The sequence below is a fragment of the Cnephaeus nilssonii genome, assembly GCF_951640355.1.
Source record: "Cnephaeus nilssonii genome assembly, chromosome: 5".
In the NCBI taxonomy this organism is placed as follows: domain Eukaryota; kingdom Metazoa; phylum Chordata; class Mammalia; order Chiroptera; family Vespertilionidae; genus Cnephaeus; species Cnephaeus nilssonii.
In genome coordinates, this window is record NC_137076.1 from 33,672,200 (window position 1) to 33,699,213 (window position 27,014).

The window sequence follows — 27,014 nt, forward strand, 5'->3', positions numbered from 1 at the left end:
TAGACAACCTGTGCGAGTGTAGACCGAGGCTCCCTCGCCGCCGCCACCCCGGCCCGAGCCCCTCCCGGGAGAAGGTGCGGGACGGAGCCCGCTGCCGGGGTCGGCGCCGCGGAGGTGCGTGGCGCTCCCCGCCCGCCGGGAGCGTGGGTGGAGGACGCGGCCGCAGCCGGGGGCGGACAATGCACCGCGGGCTTCAGCGCCCCGGGCCCTGGGGGCCGGCGGGAGACTTTTCCCCTGCCCGGACCCCCCGTTTTAGCATTGGCTGACCTCTTATTTCCCAACCCTAAAAGTTGCCCCCTCCATCCCGTCTGGGAGCAAAAGTCCGCTCTCCCTTCCCAAATGCCTCCCCCAGCTTGCACCCTTTTATGCTCTGTGTTTCCCATGGTGTGAGTACTCCTGGGTAATTAGCAGATGGCCTCTGAAATAAAGGCGCTGTTACACTATTTAAAACCATTTTAACATCTTCCGAGAGGCTTAAGTGTCAGGAGTCTTGGGTTAGGTACCTCCTCTGTAAGAGAGAGTCCGCACTAGACACTGGGGCGGGGGGTGAGGGTGGGGGTGAGGGCATGCGACGGGGGGGTAGGGGAGGCTGGGGGAAAGTCAATGGGGGGAAAAAAGGAGATATATGTACTACTATGTGTAATACTTTAAACAATATAAAATAAATAAAAAGTTACACCCCCCCCCAAAAAAAAAGAAAGAGGCCGCCCCCCTCCCCCGCCCCAACAAAAGCACATGCCGTTAATTGAAGTGGAAATATGTCCACCCTATAAAGGAGGTCCAGTTTCTTGCCCAGTACAAATGAAAATTTGAATTTCGGTTCCCTGCTGAATTTGGGCAGATGCAGCAGCAGCAGAATGGCAGCTCTATAAATGTCGGCTACATAAAAGTATCCAAACAAAATCTCATTCTGTAAAAGTTTTGATAGACCTGCAATGCTCGTGTATGGGAATTGAGCCCCTTTGCAAAGCCAATAGAACAGGAGCAAGGAAACAAAGACCTGCCTGACACTGGGGGTGTTCCCTCCCTCTTCAGCCTTCTTTCAGCCTTTACTGGTGTGTGACAGTCTAAGGAATAAATCCTTACTTCTGCTATTAAGAAGCACTTACTCCTCAAGATAATGCTTTCCATCTGTACTTTTCAGCAAATCAATACTATCTTTTTTTCCTCTAGAAAAAAAAATGTTTTTACTTGAACTACCAAACCACAACATAAAGGTGAAAAGATGCAGGGTTAGGAGAGTAGGAAAGAGGTGTAAAAGCTTAACTGGGCAGGCTTGGAAGGATAGAGCTGAAGGTAAAATATAATGACTAAATAGTGCTTCTCTTACCACGTTGCCTTTTATTTAGTGAAAGAACATGTGCCTCCTGTACCCACGAAATGCTTTGAAACTATCTTGAAAACAAGCAATTCATAAGTCCTCCCATCCTACCTTCTCTTTCCTCCTACTGTTTTTTCTCATTCACTACTAATATTCTCTACCTCCCCATCTCTCCTAAATTTATAACACTGCCCCATTAATAGAAAAAGAAAGGACTATAGACTCCTTTTCTCATCTTAGCTACCGTATTCCCTTGAGCTTTATTTTGTGCTTTGAACACTTAGGTGGATTTTTTGGGGGGAGGGGGCAGGGGGAGTTCCATGATTGAGATATTTGAAGTAGGGAGGGAATTTAATAGTAAAGTTCACATTCTTTTTTTGCATAGTACAGTGTGAAAGCTTTATCACTGGGGAAGGAGAGACAAGTTTTTAACTCAATAAATTCTGCTTCCCTCTTGACAGGAAAAAAAATTTCTCTAACCAACTTAAATTTTGTATTAGTTTGTTAGTAAAGCCATACGATATTATATTCAGAACTTATTCTGATCATATTAGTTTGTTGATGTTAGAATGCTACTGATTTTATTTTCTTTATGAGACAGGTGGTAGGAAACAGCTCCTATCATCTGTCAGGGGAGAGTGGTATTGGCCTCAAGTTTTGTGTGTGTGTGTTTTTTTTTAATCCCTAAAACTGTAGAATTGTAGTTGCTTAAAACTGAAGCTGCCCACAAAAAGAGCAATAACACAAATAAAAAGAATGGTTTGGAAAATACATACTGGAGAAATTATTCAGTTTAGATTTTTGAAAAGATATGTGGCAGGGTTTGAAGAAATGAAGACTTTTAATAGTGACATTTCCATAGGGCCAGGAGTAATTGTTTGAGGAGTAAGAACTCTTCACTGGCTAGGGATGGAGTTTTACTGACTATGTCAAAATTACTTCTCTCTCTGCTTTCCAATTCATTATGTTGAAAAGTATTGACAGTTTAGATGGATCCAAGGAGTGTGTTGCAAATGAAGTTTTAGATGAATATTATTTGGCTAGTGGGCTTTAAAGAACAAATACTGGTCCCTAAATTTTATCTTACTGAAATAATTTTATAGTCAAAGCATATAAACCATACAACCTTGCTAAGGGGAAGTCAGGGACTTGATATTAGAGAATTTTCTGATGAACAGATTTTACTTGACACGGAAACTGGGTCAGAATTGCAGCCTGATTTTTCTTTTCTTTTCCTTTCTTTCTTTCTTTCTTTCTTTCTTTCTTTCTTTCTTTCTTTCTTTCTTTCTTTCTTCTTCCTTCCTTCCTTCCTTCCTTCCTTCCTTCCTTCCTTCCTTCCTTCCTTCCTTCCTTCCTTCCTTCCTTCCTTCCTTCCTTCCTTCCTTCCTTCCTTCCTTTCTTTCTTTGTCTAGAGTCTGGCTTTCAACTTTCCACTTTTATTTTCAGGTTGGTTTTAAAAGATATTCTGCTTTTCTTTAATCTTAAAATAATTTGTAAAATGGACTGGATTTTTTTGATGCCCTCCATTCATTTTAATTTTGATCATAGATGTATTTGTTTTCCCGTGGGTTTTTTGTTTGTTTGTTTGTTTTTTCTTTAAGCTCTATCACTCAGCATATTGGAAGATTAATTTATTTGTTTTATCAGTAGATGACAAAATGGACTTTAAAAATTAGATAAAGTGAGAAAGATAAAAAAAAAAGATACATTGAGATTAGTAGGAATGTAAGCCCTATGAGTTAAATATGAAGTTATATAAACTTGTAGCAACAAGGAGGCAAATTTTGAGAATGAATTTATTTTTTAAAGAATAGGATGTGGAAAACAAAAGGCCAAAGACCACATGGGTCACATGGATTTTAGGAAAAGGACTATAGCACTTAGAGCAGTGAGTATGTTCTAAGAGTATATTTTCTCTCTTTAACAAGACAATGTCCTTGAGAGAAGAAACTCAGAGGTAGTCATTGTTAATTCTTGCAGTGAATTCTTAGAAAACTCTGAAAGAAGACAAAGAATATTCCTCCTGTTTCTACTGTAGAGCCACTGTGTGTGAGCCAACTTTTTGATGGTCTTTCTGAACTGGAAATGCAAAATGTTGTCTACATTTAAAGGGTGTCAAGAAAATTAAATCTAAACTGAGAATGATGAAAGGGATCACTTTCTGTACTGAGAGTGTAAATTGGAATCGAATTGCTGAACATAATCTTATGTTTCAGGACCTTCTTGACAAGCCCTCAGGGCCTACTTTTGTCATTGTTTCTTCTGGGGATTCAGCCTTCTTTCCTCTTCACAGTTGCCACCTCCTATTCTTTTGGTCGGCTTTGCAGCCAGCTTGGGAAGACAGCTTTCTAAGATTGTATCACCTTCCCCTTTATGGCTGTCCTTTAGGACAAATACTCAACTTATTTTAAGGGTTTTTACTTTTTATCATCAAAAGAAAACTAGTAATTGGGAATATCAGATTCCCAGTGTTATACATTCATAAAAATTAAAATGTAGGTTTAAATGTATCTAGTTGGTTTTGTTTTCTGATGGAATAATAATAAAGTAACTTAATCAGAAATTAGTTTTTTAAATATCTTGTATTGCTCTATGGAAAAGTGAATGTGCTTGTTTTCCCATAGGTATGGCATGAATAAATTCTTGCCATATCACTCACTTTTTGCTGGTCTCTGGCCCCTGAAGCTGTTCACTCCACTTATGTTAACCCAACAGGTCCCTTTATTTAGCTGAAATTCTGCAGATTCCTTTTTTAGAAATATGTTTTTATTGATTTCAGAGAGAGGATGGGAGAGGGAGAGGGAGAGAGAGAAACATCAGTGATGAGAGAGAATCCTAGTTCAGCTGCTTCATGCATGCCCCCTATTGGGGGATTAAGCCCTCAACTTGGGCATGTCCCTTGACTGGGAGCGAACCATTACCTCCTGGTTCTTAGGTTGACGCTCAACCACTGAGTCACACTGCCAGGCCTGCAGATTCCTTTATGTAAAAAATATCAATAAGAATGCCAAAACAACTGTTAACCTTTATTTAATGGGTTGCTGTATTTTGATAGTATCCCTTTGGGCCCAGAATCTTCTCTGTGGCCTGCCTGTATAAAACTTCAACTTAGAGCTTTTCTATGGATGACCCTACCTTTGGAAAAAATGACTTGCCACCCACACACACATGATCCTGACTGGAAGCAGATATTTCATTATGTTATTGAAGAATCATTTGAAATACATATCAAAGTTTTTGGGTTTTTTAAATATGTATTTTGTTGGTTTTTTACAGAGAGGAAGGGAGAGGGAGAGTTAGAAACATCAATGAGAGAGAAACATCAATCAGCTGCCTCCTGCACACCCCCCACCGGGGAGGTGCCCGCAACCAAGGCACATGCCCTTGACCAGAATCGAACCCAGGACCCTTGAGTCCGCAGGCCGAAGCTCTATCCACTGAGCCAAGCCGGTTAGGGCCATATCAAAAGTTTTGTGTTTTTTTTAAATGTGTATAGCCCTAACCGGTTTGGCTCAGTGGATAGAGCATCGGCCTGCAGACTCAAGGGTCCCAGGTTCGATTCCGGTTGGGGGCGTGTACCTTGGTTGCGGGCACATCCCCAGTGGGGGGTGTGCAGGAGGCAGCTGATTGATGTTTCTCTCTCATTGATGTTTCTAACTCTCTCTCCCTCTTCCTTCCTCTCTGTAAAAAAAAAAAATCAATAAAATATATTTTTTAAAAATGTGTATATCCTTTGATTCATCTGATAGGTGATACGATATTTTCAGTATTGAAAATCAGTTGATATATCTCATTTGCATTTTTTGTTATTCAAGTTGAATATCTTTTCATGTGTTGATTATTTGTATGTCTTTTGTAAATTAATGTCCTTTTCCCATCTTTCTATTATAAAGCGTTATTCTTTAGCTGCTTTTATTTTTTTAAATTCATTTTATATATTATGTTTGATAAGCACGTAATCAGACTCAGGTATATTTATACTCTTTTAAATTATTCTATTTCAGGACAGCATTTCTCAAAGCATGACTTATGGAGCACTTGTAACAGTACCTGAGATAATTGTTAGAATGCATGCCATTCTACAGAAATTCAGATTTCTTAGACCTGTGAGGGGAATCCGTGAATCTGCTACACATTAAAATTAGAGAACCTCTGACTTGGGGAGCATGTACATTTTTTAAAAAACATGTCTATATTGATTTTTTTAGAGACAGAGAAAGGGAGAGAGATAGAGAGATAGAAATATTGATGAGAGAGAAACATCGATCAGCTGCCTCCTAAATACCCTCTACTGGAGATCGAGCCTGCCACTCAGGCATGTGCCCTGACCGGGAATCAACTTTTGGTTCATGGGTTGATGCTCAACCACTGAGCTACACTGGCCAGGCAATTCTTTAATAGTTTTTACTATTCTTATTTTGTCTCACTGCATTCGACTTTTTTTTCTTATTTATTTTAAGAATCATAAAATTATAATCTTGATATATTAAGATATTTTCCTAGCCCAAACATAATAGATTTTACAAAAGTTTTGATATGTGGTAATATGGATGTCATAGGGTATAAAGGAAGCTTATAAGATGGTGGGCAGCTTTGCTGCCAAATTTCATCTAGTTTTAAAGATCCAGTGAGTTATTGCCCAGTTTCTTCTTCAAGTTTTTTTTTTATTATTAAATATATTTTATTGATTTTTTACAGAGAGGAAGGGAGAGGGAGAGAGAGTTAGAAACATCGATGAGAGAGAAACATCAATTAGCTGCCTGCTGCACACCCCCTACTTGGGATGTGCCCGCAACCAAGGTACATGCCCCTGACCGGAATCGAACCTGGGACCCTTGAGTCCGCAGGCCGACTCTCTATCCACTGAGCCAAACCGGCCAGAGCAAGTTTTTTTTTTTAAAGTATGTTTTTATTAATTTTTAGAGAGAGATAGAAAAACATCAATTGTCTGCCTCTTGCATGCCCCCTACCTGGGGTATCAAGCCTGCAACCCAGGCATGTGCCTTGACTGGGAATCGAGCCAGAGATCTCCTGGTTCACGGGTCGATGCTCAACCATTAAGCCACACTAGCCAGGCTTTTCCTCAAGTTTTATATGGTAGTCTTTGAGCCATAAATTTGAAACCCATCACTTCTTGAAAAAATAGTTTTATCCAGTGAAATATTTGAAGTTCGGATTATTACATGCATATTTAATATGGAACAATGTTCCCTTAAAATTTTCTTTTTAGTTGCAAGCAGATGAACATGCTATTAAGCAACAAACTACAGACTGAACTTATATGGATGTTATAATGCTGTAACCAAATAAAGCTTTCAGCAGTTATTTGACACATATTTAATGATATGCATAATTATTACTGTGTTGCATGGTCATTAAGCTTAAATATAAATGGCTGTTTAATATCAGTTTCCTATGACCAGACTTCACATTTCTGGGGCCAGCTTGAAGGAGGAAAAAAGATATGGCAGGCCAAGAAGCTTTTACAAAGATTTCTGACTTAGAGATTTTGGTATAGAGAGATTAGGCGTTTGGGGCAGGGAGTGCTCATAACTTTAGTGCTACTAATTCTAAGAGGCCACACACTTCCCCTTTTTCTTCCACTACTCATGACCATATACTAGAGGGAGAAAGTGCGAAGATTCGGCCATTCCTTTACTTTCTCCAAATAGTTTTTTCTGCCTAGTAACTAGAAGTTGGGATGCAGAGGTCCCAATCACCGATAGTGCACAAAGGACAGTTTCATGCCCTGCTTAAACCAAATCAGTTCTAGGTCTCAAGGTCTTAAGCTGTCATGAGCCCTAGTATTTAAGTTGTTTAATTAACTTTGGTCTCTGAGAATTTTTGAACCTGATATTTTCATGTTTTCCCATACTAGGCTTTCTACAACAAACACAGAAATGTCCCATGCATATGAAACAAAATGCAATGAAAGCAAATTTAAAATCATCACTAAACCAAATGAAAGTATTATAACTTAGAATATGCTTTTTTCCTACCAAACCTGCCTTCCAATCCACCCACACCCTCTCACCCCCAAATGAAATAAGTATTTTTGCCAATAGAAAAGTAGAGGCAAGTCAAAGATTCTAAAACTTAGTGTAAATTAACTGGGAATTATTCCTATTCATGCTTTAACTTTCTAAGGATAATTTCTATTCTCTTCAGCCTGGCTGTGTAATAAAAGATTTCGTGATCAAATATTTCTGCATCTGTGTGTGGCACTAAGTTTTTGTGCTATCTGAAAAGATATGCAATGTTGGGAAAATTTTCTGATATTATTTTTAGAGCCTTCTATTTGCCAATTCAATATTGGTTGAAAAGGTAGCCTATATATCAACTGTAATTCAGTTAATTGCCACGCGTCCAAATGGAAACAATCCCCACACGCCACAATATTTTGAATTTAATTAAAAAAATCAATTTGCAATGAATATTATAAAAATAAATATATTACAATTCGGGTATTCTTGAATATTTTCAGCTGAAAATTCTCACGAGAAATGATTTTAAAGTTGGTCAGGGCTGCCACTTAGGGAAAACATTTTTTTTTTATAGATGCGCGTGGAGTGTGGGGAAGGTCCACACCACTTGCGTCTACAGACACTTATGGCGTACAGTGGGTTAAAAGAAACTACCTAATCTTTGATGCTGCTTTATCATTTATAGAATACTTTTACATATCATTTATAGAATACTTTTACATACCTTATCTCTTTTTAAAAAATATTTATTGTTGAAAGTGTTACATATATCTCCTTTTTTCCCTCTGAATTGACCTCTTCTAACACCCCCCCCCCCCCCCGCCTTCCCCCCACCCCAGGCCTTCACCACCCTATTGTCTGTGTTCTTGGATTATCTATATAATCTTTATTAGAGAGGTGGTATTTTCAGGAAAAAAAATTCTGAGATAGAGAAGTTATGCTATGTTTCCCATTCACACAACTACTAAGAAGCTTGAATCCATTATCTTTTCTTTTAATTCTCACCCAAGGATATTTTTTATTGATTCTTAGAGAGGGAGGAAGGGAGAGAGAAACATTGATTGGTTGCCTCCCATACACGCCCCTACCGGGGATTGAACCTGAAACCTAGGTATGTGCCCTGACTGGGAATCAAACCTGCAGCCTTTTGTTGTACAGGAGGATGCTTCTACCAGCTGAGCCACCTGGTCAGGGCTGAATCCATATATTTTTGGTTTATTTATATTTCATCTCTTTGTTTTTTTTTGTTTTGTTTGTGTTTTTTATTGTTGTTGTTAATCCTCACCCAAGGATATTTTTCCATTGATCTTTCAGAGAGAGTGGAAGAGAGAGGGAAAGATAGAGACAAACATCGATGTGAGAGAAACACATCAATTGGTTGCCTCCTTCGAACACCCTGATCAAGGCCCGGGGCCGGGGAGGAGCCTGCAACCAAAAGGTACGTGCCCTTGATAAGAAATAGAACCCAGGATCCTTTGGTCTGAAGGCTGACAGTCTATCCACTGAGCCAAATCGGCTAGGGCTATATTTCATCTCTTTGGATACTTTCTGCCAAATCATTTAATGTAAAAATGCACTATTAATGATTAAAACACATACAATAAATCTTAAATTCAATAGCTTAGATTGTAAGTATGACAGCTATTTAAATAAAATTTAGGACAATAGCATGAAATTTGTTCAAAATGAGTCAATTACAGCTGTAGTAAATGAAAAGTGCTATCAATATAGACAAATTAAACCATATGTTACATAAACAACTAAAAGGGAAGAAATTTTACCTTTAAATACTTTTTTCCAGTTATAGTTGACATTTAATATTTTATATTTTAAGTATTGTTTAAGGACTGTTTTAGTATATCTATAGCGTAAATGATAAGGTAGAAAAACTATACTATATCTTTATGAAATACTTATGTATTTTATCTATTAGGTCAGTATAATATCTCTCATCAAATGTTGCTTCTTTTTCTGATAGTTTATTGTTACAGTATAAAAATGCAACTATTTTTGTATAGTGATTTTCAATCCTACAACATTAAATTTATCAAAGGTTTTGAGAGGAAATGACTAATTTCTCACATTTAAAAAAATACTTTTCAGGTATTCCAATCAAAGGAAGAAATAGCTCTTCTAAGATGGAATCTGTTGTTTGGGAATGTGGTTGATCACCTTGATATGTTGGCCAAATGTGCCCTATGTAATAAAATGAAAAGAAGAGACAAGATGATGTCATTTTCCTGTATTGTGAAACCAAAAACAAATGCCTTTTGTGAGATCAAGCTAACAAACCTCTGACAGTGCGAAGAGTATTTAACTGTTTGAAGAACTTAATAGTAAAATAGAAGAGTACTTCTTCAAGCTGGGACCTGCAGGTGTACAAAGTTCTAAAATACATATCATAGGCCTGATCGTCCAAATCTCATTCAGATCCAAGAAGGATGGCTATGAGTTGGATCGTCTTCTATCTTTGGCCCTTGACTATGTTTGTGGGGCATATAGGTGGGCACAGTTTGTTTTCTTGTGAACCTATTACCTTGAGGATGTGCCAAGATTTGCCTTACAATACTACCTTCATGCCTAATCTTCTGAATCATTATGACCAACAGACAGCAGCTTTAGCAATGGAGGTAAGACTTAATATATTCTTTGACATATCTTAGAAAATGATTCTTATTTTGCCCTGTTAACTTATCTAATGAATGTGACTGATAAACAAAGGGAAAGAATGTTATTTTAAACTACATCTTGTACATTAAAAAGTTCTTGATTTAGGTTCTTCAAACTATTAGTTCTTTATTTAGGTTCTTCAAACTATCACTTCTTTAAACTATTAGAAGAATTGATTTTTGGGGAATGTTACTTATTTTTTAGACATACTTTATAAAGAAATTTGAAACATTGGAACATGGAAGATAATAGCCATTTACTAGTAGAAGTTTAAAATTGCCCAAGCTATGATTACATTTTTCTGTTATTTGGCTGATAATAAAACTTTAGGTATAGACAATATAATAATATCCATAATTTATTCATTAAGTATTGATGGTAATTTGATTTTGCAAAAAGTTCTTTTGTTTAGCCTTTAGGCTAGTGGTTTACAGTATTTGAATTTTTTTAAATGCTTAAAATGATGTTCTGGCCTACCATGTTAACATCAGTTTTGTGTGTTTTTTAAGAACAATAACTCTGAAGCAACAAAAATTTTTTTGCTATCTGAATTTATCTGTTCTTGACCCCTCAAGATTTTATGAAAATTTACTTGAATTTTTCTAATGGTAATTTTTAGGCACTTTTAATGATTTTACTTTATTAATTTATTTTAATATTTTTTACTGATTTTAGAGAGGAAGGGAAAGGGGGAGAGAGAGAGAAACATCAATGATGAGAGAAAATCATTGATTGGCTGTCTCCTGCAAGACCCCACACCCGGGGCATGCGCCCTTGACCGAAATCGAACCAGGACCCTTCAGTCAAAGGCTGACACTCTGTCCACTGAGCCAAACCAGCTAGGGCTGATTTTAGGGTGACAGGCAACAAAGAAACTATGACAAATTAATGGGTGTAATTAATAATAGGTTTAAATAAGCATGTGTTTCTATACTGGTTTTAGAGTTGTGGACAAGGATATGTTTACCAGATAAGAACAAGGAGGCAGTAAATGGTGGCAATAAGGAGCATAAGTTTTGGATTTGGACAGACCTGGCTTTGAATTCTAGCTCTATCACTTTCTAGCTATATTACTTTGAGCAGGTTATGTGAACTTTTCTTATCATAGTTTCTTTGCTTGTAAAATGGAGTTAATAATCATACAAGCTTTTGTAAAGTACCAAATGAAACCACATGTAAAAGTAGTTGGCACATAGTAAGTACTCTAAAAGTGACAGCTTTTACCATTTACCCATTTCCTCATATTAATGTGGATATATAATACATATAATTTACAGAGAATGTTTTCTACTTTAGTCTTGAATCCGTTGTTACAGTGCTTTCAGCAAATTGAAGCCTACATGTTTTGAAACTCTTAGTTTTATAACAAAACTAGAGGCCTGATGCATGAAAATTCGTGCACTGGGGAAGGGGAGGATCCCCCAGCCTGGCCTGTCCTCTCTCACAGTCCAGTCCAGGAGCCCTCAGGGGATATCCTACTGGTGGCTTAGGCCCGCTCCCGCCCTAGGGAGCGGGCCTAAGGCGCAGTCTGGCCTCTCTCTGCAGGAGGCGACCAGGCTGATCAGGAGAAGGTGCCACCCCCATCAACCCGCTGCTGCTGCCACTGCTGGCAGCCGCGGCTGCTGGCCCTCCTTGGCCCTCACAGCTGCTGCAGCTTTGTCCAAAAGATGTCAGGTCTAACTGGCCTAATTAGCATATTTCCCTTTTATTAATATAAATTCAAAGGTTCTTACTTCCAAATAGACTAACATAAATCTATCTAGGAAAATTTGTAAAAAGATTACTATTCATAGATTTTAAAATGTGGAGAGCATCTTATATATTCCAAATATTTGAAGATGTTATAGAGATTGAACAAAACATGTTCTGCTTTTCCTCTGACTACACAAGGTCTAACTAGTAAAGAGAGATTTGATACTGATTGATAGATTAGGACATATGAAAATGGGTATTGGTTTTAATACAGTAATTTGTTTCCAGGCATGGTAATCCCTGCTGTGCGTTAAAGCCATCAGTTTTCTCACAAAAATAAATTGAAGTAGGAGTACCCTTGTTTCTAGTATCATTACAGGTTAGTACAACTCCTTTGGAAAGCAATTAGAGTGGTAAGAAGCTGGTTATAAAGATTTTTGTACTGATTTGGGTTCACTTTTTGGCTGTGCCATGTAACTTTAAGACTTTGGAGTTAAATCACTTACCATCCCTGAGTCTTGGTTTCTTCATTTGTGAAAAGACATTAATAATGAAAATATCTCAAAGGGCTGTTAGGCTTAAATGAAAGATTTATAAAGTAGATAGCACAATTCATGGCACACAATAGGTGATTCGGAAAAGTTGATTTTATTCCAAATTCCATCCTCTCTAATAAAATGGTAATATGCAAATTAACCATCACTCCACTACATAAGCCACGCCCACCAGCCAAGCCACGCCCACCAGCCAATCAGGGCGAGTATGCAAATTAACCCCAATCCAAGATGGCTACAGCCACAGAGAGAAAGGTTTCCCAGGTAACAGAGTAAGCCAAGCTTTCCATAGCCGTTGCAGGCCTAAGCCTCCACTCAAGCTACAAAGTTTCAATTATAGAAGGTAAACAAATTCAAACAAATGGCGGCAGAATGGAGCTTGAGAGAGCAGGCCAGGGTTGCCAGCAGCAACAGGGGAAGCAAAGCTTTCCGCACACCCTGGCCGGGCTCACCCGCTTAAGGCTACAAAGTTTCAATTGTAGAAGGTGAATTAACTGCCACAGAAATGGCTGCCGGAGCCCCAGGCTTGGCTCTGCTCCAGGCTACAAAGTTTCAATTGTAGAAGGAAAATAAATTCCAGATACCAGGGCCTCCCCTTGGGTTGCCAGGGGGTGTGGCCGGCCTGCAAACCACCACAGGCCCCTCGCTCAGGCCGCCCCACACCCCAAGGGAACCCCCACCCTTATCTGTGACACCCTTCAGGGCAAACCAGCTGGCCCCCACCCGTGCACCAGGCCTCTATCCTATCTAATAAAAGAGTAATATACAGATTGATCATCACTGCAACACACAATACAGCTGCCCCCATGTGGTCAAAGATCCTGCCCCCATGTGGACACAAGATGGCCACTACAAGATGGCCAGCAGGAGAGGGCAGTTGGGAGGCACCCGGCCTGCAAGGGAGGGCAGTTGTGAGGGACCAGGCCTGCAAGGGAGGGCAGTTGAGAGGGACCAGGCTTGCAAGGGAGGGCAGTTGGAGGTGATCAACCCTGCAGGAGAGGGCAGTTAGGTGTGACCAGGCTGGCAGAGGAGGGAAGTTGGGGGCAAACAGGCTGGCAGGGGAGCAGTTAAGAATCAACCAGGCTGGCAGCAGAGTGGTTAGGGGGTGATCAGGGTGGCAGGCAGAAGCGGTTAGGGGCAATCAGGAAGGCAGGCAGGCAAGCAGTTGGGAGCCAGCAGTCCTGGATTGTGAGAGGGATGTCCGACTGCCCGTTTAGGCCCGATCCTGAACGGGCAGTCGGACATCCCTCCAGGAGTCCCAGATTGGAGAGGGTACAGGCTGGGCTGAGGGACAACCCCCTGCCGTGCACGAATTTCGTGCACCGGGCTTCTAGTTTCTAAATAATCCTACAGAGAAAATACTAGAAAGATGATGTATGTGTTCCAAGTGAACTTGTAGGCTCATGGAACATGCATAATGATGGCATGTTAAGCTGTTTCTACCCTCTTCACAAATAAGCCCATGTAGTCTAGATATTTTTGGCAATGAGGTTGCCTTGGTTGGAGTTTCACATATTCTAGGGAAAGCACCTAAGTGGGTAATACTTTCTAAGAGAAGGCTCTAGTGATTTGAAGTGATTAATATTGGGGATAGTTTGCCTGTACTAGTAGTATGGTTGTCATATCAGGACAGTGCTACTACACTCACATATAGTCATCTGATGGTTTGAGAGGGTGAAGTTTCTGTAATAGTAAAAGCTACTCAGCAGTCAACACAACATACTTCCAGAAGGAAGTAAGGATTCTTGGGTCCTTACAAGGACTTATATCTGCTGATGACACCCTTCATCTAGGAACTTTGGATATATGTCTGCCAGCTTTTACCAGGAGCAAGTAATGGGAGCAGGTAATCCCAGCACATTCTTGAGTGTTCACTGTGGGACTTGGATTGAAAGATGAGTTCTTAGGTGTAGCATCTTTCAGCAGGCCCAGGCTTCACACCTGCCTGGCTTATTTCTGTTCTGATGTTTGGTGAGTCAAAATAAGTGCTTGCAATAGAATAGTAAATGACAGTGAGCTAGGGATACACAGATGAGAGAAAGTACAGGATCTGGGTTATCTCGAACTTGATTATTTACGATCAACAAGTTGGATATTCTTTCATTGTATATAGAGGATTTCAAGTCTATACTTTCATTGAAATTGGGAAATGTTTAAATAATAGGATAAGTATCACTTTATTAAGTTGGAAAAGAAGATCCTTTGCTGGTGTGTTTATTTCTCTACCCTACTTTCCAAAATATGCACATGTGTACACAAACACACTAAATATTTATAACTTTTTAACTTGATGTCTTTCTTTTCCCCTTGAGTATCAGTGACTTTTGATAGAAAAGAGTTTCTCAAACCATTTTGAGCTGTCCAGATTGCTAAGTAAATTTTTGGAAGCTGTACAGCATGGGTAACAAATTGTCAGTAACTATATATACCAACCCACACATTGCCAGGTATTTGTGTATTTGTGACTTTAATGATAATAAAAGAGATATGAGCAGCCTTTTCTCCCATTTTGAATAATTAAATTGAATAGGAAGGAGACTGTTTAGTGGAAAAAGCACTAGTATGGGGTTAGAAGACTTGTTTTTTGCTACTAATTAGTTTTGTGACTTCTTTGTGTTGTTTTTCTCTAAGAAATGAAGTTATCCCTGTCCATTTTACAAGGTTATTGTTAAGATCAAATTATATAGTGACATATATATTAAAGATCTTTAAAAAGTTAAAGTGCAGAGCATTATTCTTTGTTTCCTGTCACCCTAATCTCTTTGGGAGGTTGATTGCATGTCTGCCCTTTTTTTCTTACTTTGAAATTAAACCTCTGTAGGAAAATTAGAGGAAAAACTCCTGGGATGGTTTGTGTTTGCTTCCATTTCTTGTTTTCTTTTGTCATTCTCATTAAAGATTTTCTATAGCATTGGAAGTTGGCAGTGGTATAGATCTAGTGAGAACATAGAGCCTAAAAGCCTGCGTAAACATCCGTGATATCCTTTATGGTTCACTAAGAATAAAGCATGTTTGAACCAGTCTCCCAGTTATCCAAACTCAAATTTTAGCTTTTTCCCCTCTATTTCTTATTATGGAAAATTTCAGTTATATAGAAATATAGATAGAATAGTATAATGAATGCCATATACCCATCATCTAGTTTTTAAAATTATTAACTTGTAGCTAGTCTTGTTTCATTCATGACCTCACACCCAACTGTGTTACTTTGAAGGAAGTCACAAGCACCATAATTTCATCCATAAATATTTCCATTTATATATATCTATAAAGTAAGGACTCTGAAAATATATAAACTCTATACCTTTATCACTTCCTCAGTATCATCAAATACCCAATTATGTTCAAATTACTCTGAGCACTTCACATTTTTTTAATAGTTGACTTTTCAAATCAGGGGTTCATGCATTGCATTCAATTAATGTCTTTTAAAGTCTCTCTTAATTTGTGATTTCTCCTTTCCTTTTCCCTTTTTTCTTATGTTTGCTCTGTAGAGTTTTCCATAGTCTTTAGTTTACTGATTTCATCCCTGTTGTATTATTTACCATGTTCCTCTGTCTCCTTTTTTTACTTTTTTTTTTGGTGGGATGGTGGTGGAGAACATTTCATAGGCACATAATATCTAGTTGTCATTCTGTAATTTTAGCAGCTGTTGATTTCCTAAATCAACAATTTTATTAGGGGTTTACAAAATGATGATGATATTCTAATCTATCATCTTCATTTCTCAGCTGGAATACTTTATAAACAGAAACTTCCTCCCTATTACTATTAGATGTACAGTTTATATGAGAAAGACAGGATAAATACCTGATCATACTTTATTAGTTTTTAGGATAAGTTGAATCCCAAGCAATCGCCAAAGGTGATTTTTTTTTTAAAGCATCATTATGAACTCATGTATTTTTAACATATTTGATATATTTCAATCCATTGCAGTTATTATTATTATTGGGGCTCAACCTATTCCATCTTTGGTAGTGGGAGCCTCTTTAAGGTAGCTCCTGAGTGTTTTTTACAGTACTTTAGTGGTTTCTAATAACTTCCTTGCTATGATTCAAATCCACTTCATAAAATTCTGCCTCAAATCTTTGTTAATAAATAAATTTTAAGTAAATTTAATGACTTAGTTGGTTTTATTAAACAATTCATGAATAGGGCATCGTCTTATCTAGCAGGCAGAGAGATAGTCCCAGGGGTTATACAAGATGGAAGGCTTTTATAGTAAGGAGGGCAAAGCAAGGAAGTTATCAGCAAGGAAAAATGGAAGTTCATTGGAGGAAAGTAAGAGTTCATAGGTGATTATGGCTTCTTATTGGTTGAGTTTCAGTATTTCCATTGGCTGGGCGAGAAGATAACCTCCTGCTGGAATAGTGAAGTAGATGTACTTCCTGTACAAGTACCCTTTTTCTGATTGGTTGGGATCTATAACTGAATTAATTGACTCTGTAATTGAGTCTTCCTGTTTGGATAATTGGCAGCAGTGAGTGATAATAGCTTGAGAGTTCCCGCTAACAGATCTTCCCAGCCCCAATTTTAATTGAGGTTTCCTTTATTAATTTTCACACCGTGAATCATCAGTTTATATAAGGAGTACTAATTCCTTTTAGTTGGAAATGATATTTAGAGACCACTATGTGGGTGCTAACCCTATTGATAATAGTTCAATCATTTTTAGGCCTTTTCCTGGACAGAGCTAGGAAATAATTTTTTTTAAGGAAGTACATTGTACGTTTATGCAGATACTAGCAATTGAAACAACATTGCAGAGTTTTTATTTAAATTTAATTTTGTTTTTTATACTGAAACATTATTATAGACATACATTGTAGTATTTCAGAATAATTTCATTATTATACTATGACTACTGAAAGCAGTTTTAATATTTTTGTGTGTTTCTTTTTCCTTAAGGATATCTTTCACCAAGGATGTACAGTCAAATACTGTATTTTAAAGTTACTTAAATACTTCTTCTCTTTGTGGTTAAACTCAATACACAGATTAATGTTTCATTTGATTTTGAGGAACAACCTAACAATTTTTTTGGTTTAAATTTATTTTATAATTACGTTTTAAAACTTTAGAACGAAGTACATTCAGAGAAGTCCAGTCTCTGACCCTTTCATTTAAAAATGTTTTTTGTTTATACTTCCTTTAAAAATGTAAATATATTTATTTTGTAAATGTTTTTATAATATTTGTCTATATCTATATATTCTTTCACCTTTCTTTGATATAGTGTCATACTGTTTGTTTTTACTACTTTACTTTTTCACTTAACAATATATAGTAGATATCCCATAGTAGTATTTACAAATATTACTCAAAAGATACTTTATAATTGTGGCAAAATTTACATGACATAAAACTTACCATTTCAACCATTTTTAAATGTGTAGTTCAGTGGCATTAAGTACATTCACCTGTTAATGTAATCATCACAAATAACCTTCTCCAGTACTTTTTCATTTTCCAGAACTGAAACTCTGTACCCATTAAACAATAATCTTTCATTATTCTGTCCTCCAAGTTCCTGACAACCACCATTCTACTTTCTTTCTTAATTAGACTGCTGTAGGTACCTCATATAAGTGGTATCATACAATATTTGTATTTTTGTGACTGGCTTTTTTCACTTAGTGTAATGTCTTCAAAGGGTCATCCATGTAGCATGTGTCAGAATTTTCTTTCTTTTTAAGGCTGAATAATACTCCATTGTATGTATATACCACACATTTAGTTTATCCATTCATCTGTCAGACACTTGGGTTGCTTGTACCATTTGGCTGTTGTAAATAATGATGCCATGAACGTGGTTGTATAAATACCAGTTCCAATCTCTGCTTTCAATTTTTGGGGGGTTATATATCCAAAAGGGAAATTGCTATATCATATGATTTTATTTCATTTGGGCGGGGGAGGAGGGAGTTTTCCATAGCAACTGCCCCATTTTTTCCTTTTTTACTTTCTACAGTTGCTCTATTTTATATACTTGCCAGCAGTGCAAAGAGTTCCAATTTCTCCATATCCTCACCAACACTAGTTATGTTGTTGTTTTTTCCTGGATAATAGTTATCCTAATAGGTGTGAGGTTTTCTTCATTTTTTAAAATTTAGTTCTTACTGAAGGATTGTTTGCTGCTTTTTTGCTATTGAAAGCAGAGCCTGTCCTATTCATCTTTGTGTACCCTGTACCTAACAGTTCCTCACACATAGTAACTGCTAAATATATATTTTAATGAATTAAGGAACTTTATAAACTGAATTTCATAAGAGGTGGTAGTATTCATGGTTATGGTTATGATGCTGTGCCTAACCACTTAATCTCCAGGGGTGATAAATAGTAGTGTTTTTGGTTAGGATGGTAGTAATGGTAATCCTAACACGAAGGATACCACTTAGCATTTAACCTATGAGCACTAGTGTTTTGCTTTGCCCCCCCTGCCCATTTTTGGGTCTTTACTTGATGCTTTCAACATACATTTATAAGTGGTGTAATTAAGCTTAGGAATAAAATAACCAAATTTTTACATCCTTAGACCTTTCATGTTCCTTCTGCCTTTATACTCTCTTCTCCATCTTTGCCTGTCAAAATTCTAAGTTGTACTTAATAGATTAATGAGTAGAAAAAAAGTAGGGGTAGTTAACAAAACATTATGTCTGATATCATCCTGCTTTGGTTGAAAAAAAAAAAAAGTATGTTCATCTGGAAGGCTTTTCCCCAAGTCTACAGTGGTTGTTCCTGGATTAGTACAGTTTGTTTGTGTTTTCTGTGTTCTTCATTTAATGTTCTTTTTTCTATAAGAAACACATTGTACTTTTAAAATAATATAATTAATACAGAAACTTTATTGTTAAAAGCTCAAGGGTCCTTTTTTGGTTAGCACTCAATTGCAGCGCCTAACTAAGACTTAAGTATTTATTACAGATATTTTGATTGAATGACTGAAACTTAAGGAAGAATTTGGTAAATGCCATAAAGGCATAAAGTGCTCAGGGGATTCAAAAGAGAAGGCTCATCAATTGCAGATGATATGTGAATTGGCCTTGAAAGACAGTTTTGTGTGTGTGTGTGTGTGTGTGTTTAGGGAATGGCATAATATACACCTATGTACCAGTAATTATTAACATTTTATGGACAGTCTTTTTGGAAACGAAATTTCTTTGATTATATGCTTGAAATTCATGATTTATATCTTTAGAATACATACATTATCCAGCAGATTTACTTCTCTTATTGTCTTTTGTTTAGGTTAATAAGGTGGTTTTTCCCTAAGCAATTTAGTGAGTTGTCTTAAAAGCGTATTGTGTGACAAGGAAACCAGCCAGAAATTAAGAAGCTTCTAAATTGAAAAATGTACACACGAGTTGTGGAGAATTAATTGCATTTAGTTACTTCTGACCTTAGGGGGAAAATAGCAGCTTTTAAAATTTTTAATTGATTTTCTTGTGCAACATCACTTTAAAGGAATACCTTTTAAAAACTTGTATTCAATTAACTTATTAAGTGTGGTGGGATTTGATTTTTAAAGTTTCACTTTTTGAGACAGACCGTACTTAACAATTTTTTATGATATTTGAAGTATTAAAGTTTACTTCCTAAAGGTCTGCTTTGGGGACTCCCCTTTGACTTAAGAAGATAAATATATTCCTGTGATAATGGCATATTTCTGCAAACCAACTCACTAAGAAACTATTGGAAAGCATTTAATATGCTTTATGAGATATTTTAAAATATTAGGATTTGTAAAAGGAAATCTATTGGGCTTAAAGGTGTTTTACAACCTAGATTTTTTATATACAAAGTAATTATTAAAGTTTTAGATCTTTTATCATTAGGAATTTTATTGTTACAAAAACAATTTTAAAGGTATATTTAATCACTTAAACTTATTCTAAACAGTTGTTTTTTAATTTCTTTTTCTAATTTGGATCTGAAATAGAATTGAATACTATTTTTGAATTTTCAAGGCCATTCCACATTTGGCTTCACATTTAGTGAATTTAGCCATAATATTCCCAAACCCAGTAGGATACTATTTCTATGGTTACCAGACCTTTGTAGAGTGACTGAGATTGGAATTCTGATTCTCGTGAGTCAAATTTTGGCCTTTGACTCTGTCCCTTTCTCACATCCCTTGCTAAGCTTCTGCTGTTGCTATGCTTGAAGGCTTGTCAGCTAGCAGGTTCCTATGGTAACAGGAATGGAAATTTGAAAGAAGAAAGAGATGGGGAGCACAGAGGCTTGGTTGATTTGAATTTGAACAAAGAATGGTAGGTTCCACGTTGTGTACCTTTGTTGTAGAAACCAGAAATTTAATTTTTGAAAGTTACTTTTCAGTTTGTAAACTTCCTATACTTGGTCTTAATTTAGTGAACAGAAGTATTACTGTTTAAGGAAGTACTCGGTAAGAATCTTAAAATTTAATCAGATAAAGATCCTTTTTCTACTTCATAGTGCTTTAATAGTATAACTTATTTTATATACTTGTTCCCAACTCTACAGTATTCAGGCTACCTCATTACATTTTTATTTTGTTGAGATTAAAAATTGTTAGGGTTAAAGTCAAGGCAATTTGCTTGTTTGAAAAATATTAATATTTTTGTTTTTATATAAGCTTTATTGAGGTATAATTTGTATACAATAAACTGCACCCATTTACAGTGTTCAATTCAATGAGTTTTGAGAGATGTATGTGTGTGTGTGTATATATGTATATATATATATGTATATGTATGTGTGTATATATATATATATATACATATATATATATATACCCATGAAACCATCAAGATACAGAATATTTCCATCACCTCAAAATTTTCCTTGTGTCCCTTTGTAGTCCACACCCTGTTGACTCCCTGCTCCAAACAACAACAGATCAGCTTTCTGTCACTATGGATTACTTTAATTTTTTAGAGTTTTATATAAATGTAGTCATATAGTATCTACTTTTTTTATGTCTGATTTCTCTCACCCAGCATAATGATCTTGAGATTTATCCATGTTTTGTTTTGCTTTTTAAAACATAATTTTCATTGACTTTCTTTCTCACTTGGCATTTGAGAATAGGGACTTGAACAGGTTTCTTCATGTTCATCAAATATGCCTTCTTCAGTTCTATTAATTTGCAACTCTTCAGTAATCCCCTTGAAAGTTATAATTTACTGGGTTTTGTATGCTATTTTATGTATTATTTACATATTATTAAAACTATTTTACAGAGGAGAAAACTAAAGTTTAGAGAGGTTGTGTAGAACAGATTGGTTAAGCTCAAGGGCTTTGGACAAGAATGCCACGGTTTGACTCTTGGCTCTTTGCAGCTGTATGATCTTGGGTAAATGACTTAACTTTCTATGCCTCATTTTCTTCACAGGTATTATAAAATGGGATTAATAATTATAGTACCTACTTTTTTAAAATTAACCCTCCCCTGAGGATATTTTTTCCATTGATTTTTTTAGAGTGAGGGAAGAAGGGAGGGGGGAGAGGGAGAGAGAGAGAGAGGGGAGCATGGATGTGAAAGAGACACACATGCCCCCACACATGCCCCCCACACATGCCTCCCACACATGCTCCAACTGGGGCCAGGGATCAAACCTGCTACCCAGGTATGTGCCTTGACTGAGAATCAAACTCTAGATCCTTCTGTGCATGGGTTGATCCTCTAACCACTGCGAGCATCACTGGCCAGGGCCATAGTACCTACTTTATGAGATTGTTAATGAGATAATGTGTGTAAGGCACTTAGAACACTGCCTGACCTATACTAACTGTCCGTAAATGCTAGCTGAGATATGGCACAAGGTACTTGTATTTAATAAGTGATAGATAGAAGCATAAACTTACTAGCTTTAGACTCAGTGCAAGCAGTACAAAATGTCACTCAAATCAATTTTATAGTTAATGATGGAGCTCACAGATGGAGGTTAACAATATTGCATTAGTTAGTATTTTATGTATTACTTAGTACCAAGCAAGTTTGAGACTTGTTTAGAACATACATATGCATATATATGTGATATATACACATACATCAGCATGTGACTATAATATATTTTTTAACTTTTGATTTTAAAATAATTATAGACTCATGGGACATTGCAAAATAGTACAGGAGATTCTGTGTACTCTACCTAGTTTCCCCCATCTTACTATCTTATATAACTATTTTACAGTATCAAAACCTGGAAATTAACATTGATACAATCAACAGTTCACCAGTTTTTACATGTGTTCAGTTTTTACTTGTGTTCATTTTTATTTGTATGTATATACAAATGTACATATGTGTGTAGTCTTTGCAATTTTATCACATGTATAAATTGATGTAGCCACTGCTACAGTTAAGAAACAACTGTTTTATCACCACCAAGGAATTCCTTCTCCTCTCCCTTCCTAATCCCAAGCAGCCACTCATTTGTTCTCTATTTCTGTAATTTTTGTCATTTCAAGAATGTCATATAAATAGGGTTATACAATATGTAATCTTTTGAGATTAGCTTTTTTCATTTAGCATAATACCCTTGCGTTCCATCCAAGTTGTTACAGATATCAATAGTCATTATTTTTAATTACTGAGTAGTATTCCAATATAGAAATGCACCACAATTTGCTTACCCAGTCACCTATTGAAGGAAATTGGGTTGTTTCCAGTTCTTTGCAATTACAAATAAAGCTGTTGTGAAAATTCATTTACAGCTTTTTGAGTAGACATAACTTTTCTACCAACACTTTGATCTTGAACTTCTAGCTTCCAGAAATATGAAATAATGAATTTATGTTGTTTAAGTCAGTTTGTGTGATACTTTGTTATCGAAGCCTCAGCAAACTAATAAAGTGTATATCCATTTATTTCTATCTTCCTTGACTTCTTTCATCAGTGTTTTATACAAGTTCTATACTTGTTTTGTTGGATTTATACTGTGTTTGTTGGATACTTGTTTTGTTGGCTTTATACTGTGTTTGAGTGTTTTTAGTGATTTTAAATGTATTGTTTAATTTAGATCCCAAATACTAAATTAATTTAGATCCCAAATACTCATTATATACAAAAATACAATTTTTAAATATTTTTCTTATATCCTACAACCTTGCTGAACTTAATTGTTAGTTCTAGGTGTTTTTTGGTAGATTATTTGGGATGTTCTGTGTAGACAGTAATATCATCTACAAGTAGAGACAGTTCTCTTTTTCCAGTCTCTACACCTGTTATTTTGTTTTCTTGCTTTAGTTCTGCTGGTAGGATTTTCAGTACCATCCTATATAATAAAAGGCTAATATGCAAATTGACTGAATGGCAGAACGACCAGTCACTATGACATGCACTGACCACCAGGGTGCAGACACTTAATGCAGGAGCTGCTCCCTGGTGGTCAATGTGCTCCCACAGGGCGAGTGCCGCTCAGCCAGAAGCCGGGCTCACGGCAGTGCTATGCCTGTGGGATCAGGCATAAGCCATCAGTCGGACATCCCCCGAGGGCTCTCAGTCTGCGAGAGGGCGCAGGCTGGGCTGAGGGGGACCCCCCCCCTTCCAGTGCACGAATTTTGTGCACTGGGCCTCTAGTCTCTATATATAAAAGCCTAAGCAACCTTTCCACCAGTAGCTATGACACACACTGACCACAAGGAGGTAGACACTCAATGCACAGGTATGGAAACATGGAACAGACTGATGGATCTGGCCTGCGGGGATCGTGCTGAAACCAGCAGTCCAGCATCCCCAAGAGGTCCTGGATTGCAAGAGGGTGCAGGCCAGGCCGAGGGACCCCACCAGTGCACAAATCTGTGCACCGGGCCTCTAGTATTGAATAAGATCATTGAGAGCAGGCATCTGTCTGTCCCTTGTTTCCAATCTTATGGGTAAGAATCCAGTGTGTCACTATTAAGTATGATGTTAACAATAGTGTTTTTGTAGATGCACTTTATCAATTTGAGAAAGTTACCTTCTAATTCTAGTTTGCTGAAAACTTTTAAAATCATGAATGCTATTTCTGCATCATTTGGTATGATTATGTGATTTTTGTCAGCCTGCTAATTTGGTGGATTACATTGATTGACTTTGAATATTGAGTCAGCCTTAACTTTGTAGAACAAACCCTACGAGGTTGGGATATATAATGCTTTTAATATATTTTTGGATTTGATTTGCTACTATTTTGTTAAGGATTTTTCCATCTATGTTCATGTGGGTTATTGGTTTGTAGTTTTCTTCTTTTGTACTGTCTTTGTTTGGCTTTAATAATAATCCTGGCTTCATTAAATTAGTTGAGATTAATTCTCTGCTATTTTCTGGAAAAGACTGTTTAGAATTGATATTAATCATTCTTTGAATGTTGGTTAGATTTTACCAATGAAATCATCTGGCCTGTGCACTTCTTTTTCAGGAGATTTTAATCTACAAATTCAATTTCTTTAATAGTTATAGGACTACTCAAATTATCAGTTTCATCTTAGGTGAGTTTTGATAGTTTGTGGCTTTTGAGGAACTGTCCCACTTCATTTAAATTGTCTAGTTTAGGTATATACAGTTATTTATAATATTTCCTTATCTTTTTAATGTTTGCAGAGACTCCAATGACATCCTTTCTTTCATTCTTAATATTGGTAATTTGTGTTTCTCATTTTTCCTTATCAGTCTTGCTAAAAGCTTATCAATTTTGTTGATATTTTCAAAGTGATTTTTTCTATTGTTTTTGTTTTCAGTTTCATTTCTTTCTTTTTATTATTATTTTCTTCTTATTAGCTTGCTTTTCATTTATTTTGCTCCTTTTGGCTATTATGAATAATGCTGCTCTGCTATGAGCATTCATATACAAATATTTGCTTGAATACCATTTTTAATTCTTTTGGGTATGCACATAGGAGTGGAATTGTTGAATCATTTGGCAGTTCTATGTTTAACTTCTTGAAGAATCACCAAACACTTTTCCATAGTGGATGCCTCATTTTACATTCCCATAAACAATGTATAAGGTTTTCAGTTTCTCCACAGCCTTTCAACACTTTTTTTTCTTTTTAATTATAGCTATCCTACTGGGTGTGATATGGTATCTCATTGTGGTTTTGATTTAAATTTCCCAATGACTAATAATATTGAACATCTTTTTATGTGTTTATTGGTCATTGTATAACTTATTTATAGAAATGTCTGTTCATGTTTTTGGCTCATTTAAAAAATTGGGTTGTCTTTTTGGTTCGAGTTATAGGAATTCTTCATGTATTCTGGAAACTAGACCCTTATCAGATAACTGACTTACTAATATTTTATTCCATTTTGAGGTTTGTCTGTTCACTCTCTTGATAGTGCCCTTTAATACACAAAAAGCTTTTAATTTTGAATTTGATTTTGATGAAGTCCAATTTATCTAATTTTTCTTTTGTGCTTTTGGTATCCTATCTAAGAAACCATTGCCAAATTCAGGGTCATGAAATAAAGTTTCATAGATTTTGCTCTTATATTTAGGCCTTTGATGCATTTAGAATTAATTTTTATATATGGTGTAAAGCACAAGGATCCAACTTCATTCTTTTGCATGTAATTTTGTCTATAGCCTCATAAGACCACCAAAGTTCTGATGGTTTATCGGTTTTCTAGTATTAGCCTAGGCCAGTGGTCGGCAAACTCATTAATCAACAGAGCCAAATATCAACAGCACAACGATTGAAATTTCTGAGAGCCGAAAACCGACTTCTGCGCATAGGCCACGAAGTTTCAATCTCACTGTACGTGCGCACCCGCAAGTGGTATTTTGTGGAAGAGCCACACTCAAAGGGCCAAAGAGCCGCATGTGGCTCGCGAGCCACAGTTTGCCAACCACTGGCCTAGGCAGATTTGATTCTCAGCTTCTTGCCTTATGCCCAGATTCAACAAATGCCTCCTTGGAAATGTAGTTGCACGAATCCGGCCACCTCACTATGCTTCCCTGCTCTCTTGATTCTTGGTCTCTCTAGTTCTTTTCCTTCAGTAGTTCTCTAATAGCTTTTTTTTTTTTTTTAAGTCCTCACCTGAGGATATTTTTCCATTGATTTTTTAGAGAGAGTGGAAGAGAGAGGGAAAGACAGAAATATCGATGTAAGAGAAGCACATCGATTGGTTGCCTCCTGCACACACCCCAACCAGGGCCTGCGCCAGGGTGGAGCCTGCAACTGAGATATGTTCCCTTGACCAGAGTTAAACCTGGGATGCTTAGGTCTGCAGGCCAACACTCTATCCACTGAGCCAAACTGGCTAGGGCCCAGTAGCTTTAAAAATATATTTTAAAACTTTTTTCCCCCTGTATTTTAAAGCTGTTCTTTTTTATTTTTAAGTTTGCTCTAAAAGAAGTAGAGTTTTTATATATAGAGGAAGGAAGAGGGAGGGAGAGATGGAAACATCAGTGATGAGAGAGAATCATTGATTGGCTGCCTCCTGCACACCCCACACTGGGGATCAAGTCTGCAACCCAGGCATGTGTCCTGACTGGTTACAAACCATGACCTCCTGGTTCATAACTTGACGCTCAACCACTAAGCCACACCAGCCCAGCTAAATCTGTTCTTGATGGACGCATTGGTTTAACACAAACTACTACTTCATTCCTGGAAGTGATAGTTACATAGTTTATTGCCACAAATAGTTTACTGTTATATATCGGTTATCACATCCATTATCCAATTAACTTCTTTTTTTAAAAATTTAATCTTTATTGTTGAAAGTATTATATATATCCCCTTTTTCCCCCCATTGACCCCTTTTAGCCTGCTCCTACCCCCCCCACCCCACCCCAGGCCTTCACCATCCTATTGTCTCTG

General features: G+C 36.9%; 1 protein-coding gene across 4 annotated transcripts in view; it reads left to right on the forward strand.

Annotated features, from left to right (window-relative positions):
- Window positions 1-27,014, forward strand: part of FZD3 (frizzled class receptor 3) — an 86,377-nt gene that overhangs the window by 425 nt on the left and 58,938 nt on the right. For 2 of the 4 annotated variants that reach the window (XM_079773251.1, XM_079773254.1), the window contains exons 2-3: window positions 8,620-8,743; window positions 9,409-9,935. In XM_079773251.1, the coding sequence (XP_079629377.1) occupies window positions 9,747-9,935 (189 nt within the window). In that variant the 5' untranslated portion in view covers window positions 8,620-8,743; window positions 9,409-9,746. Of the gene's footprint in view, window positions 1-5,299; window positions 8,744-9,408; window positions 9,936-27,014 lie in introns of those variants that run through there. The other 2 variants (XM_079773252.1, XM_079773253.1) reach the window with 2 other exon arrangements.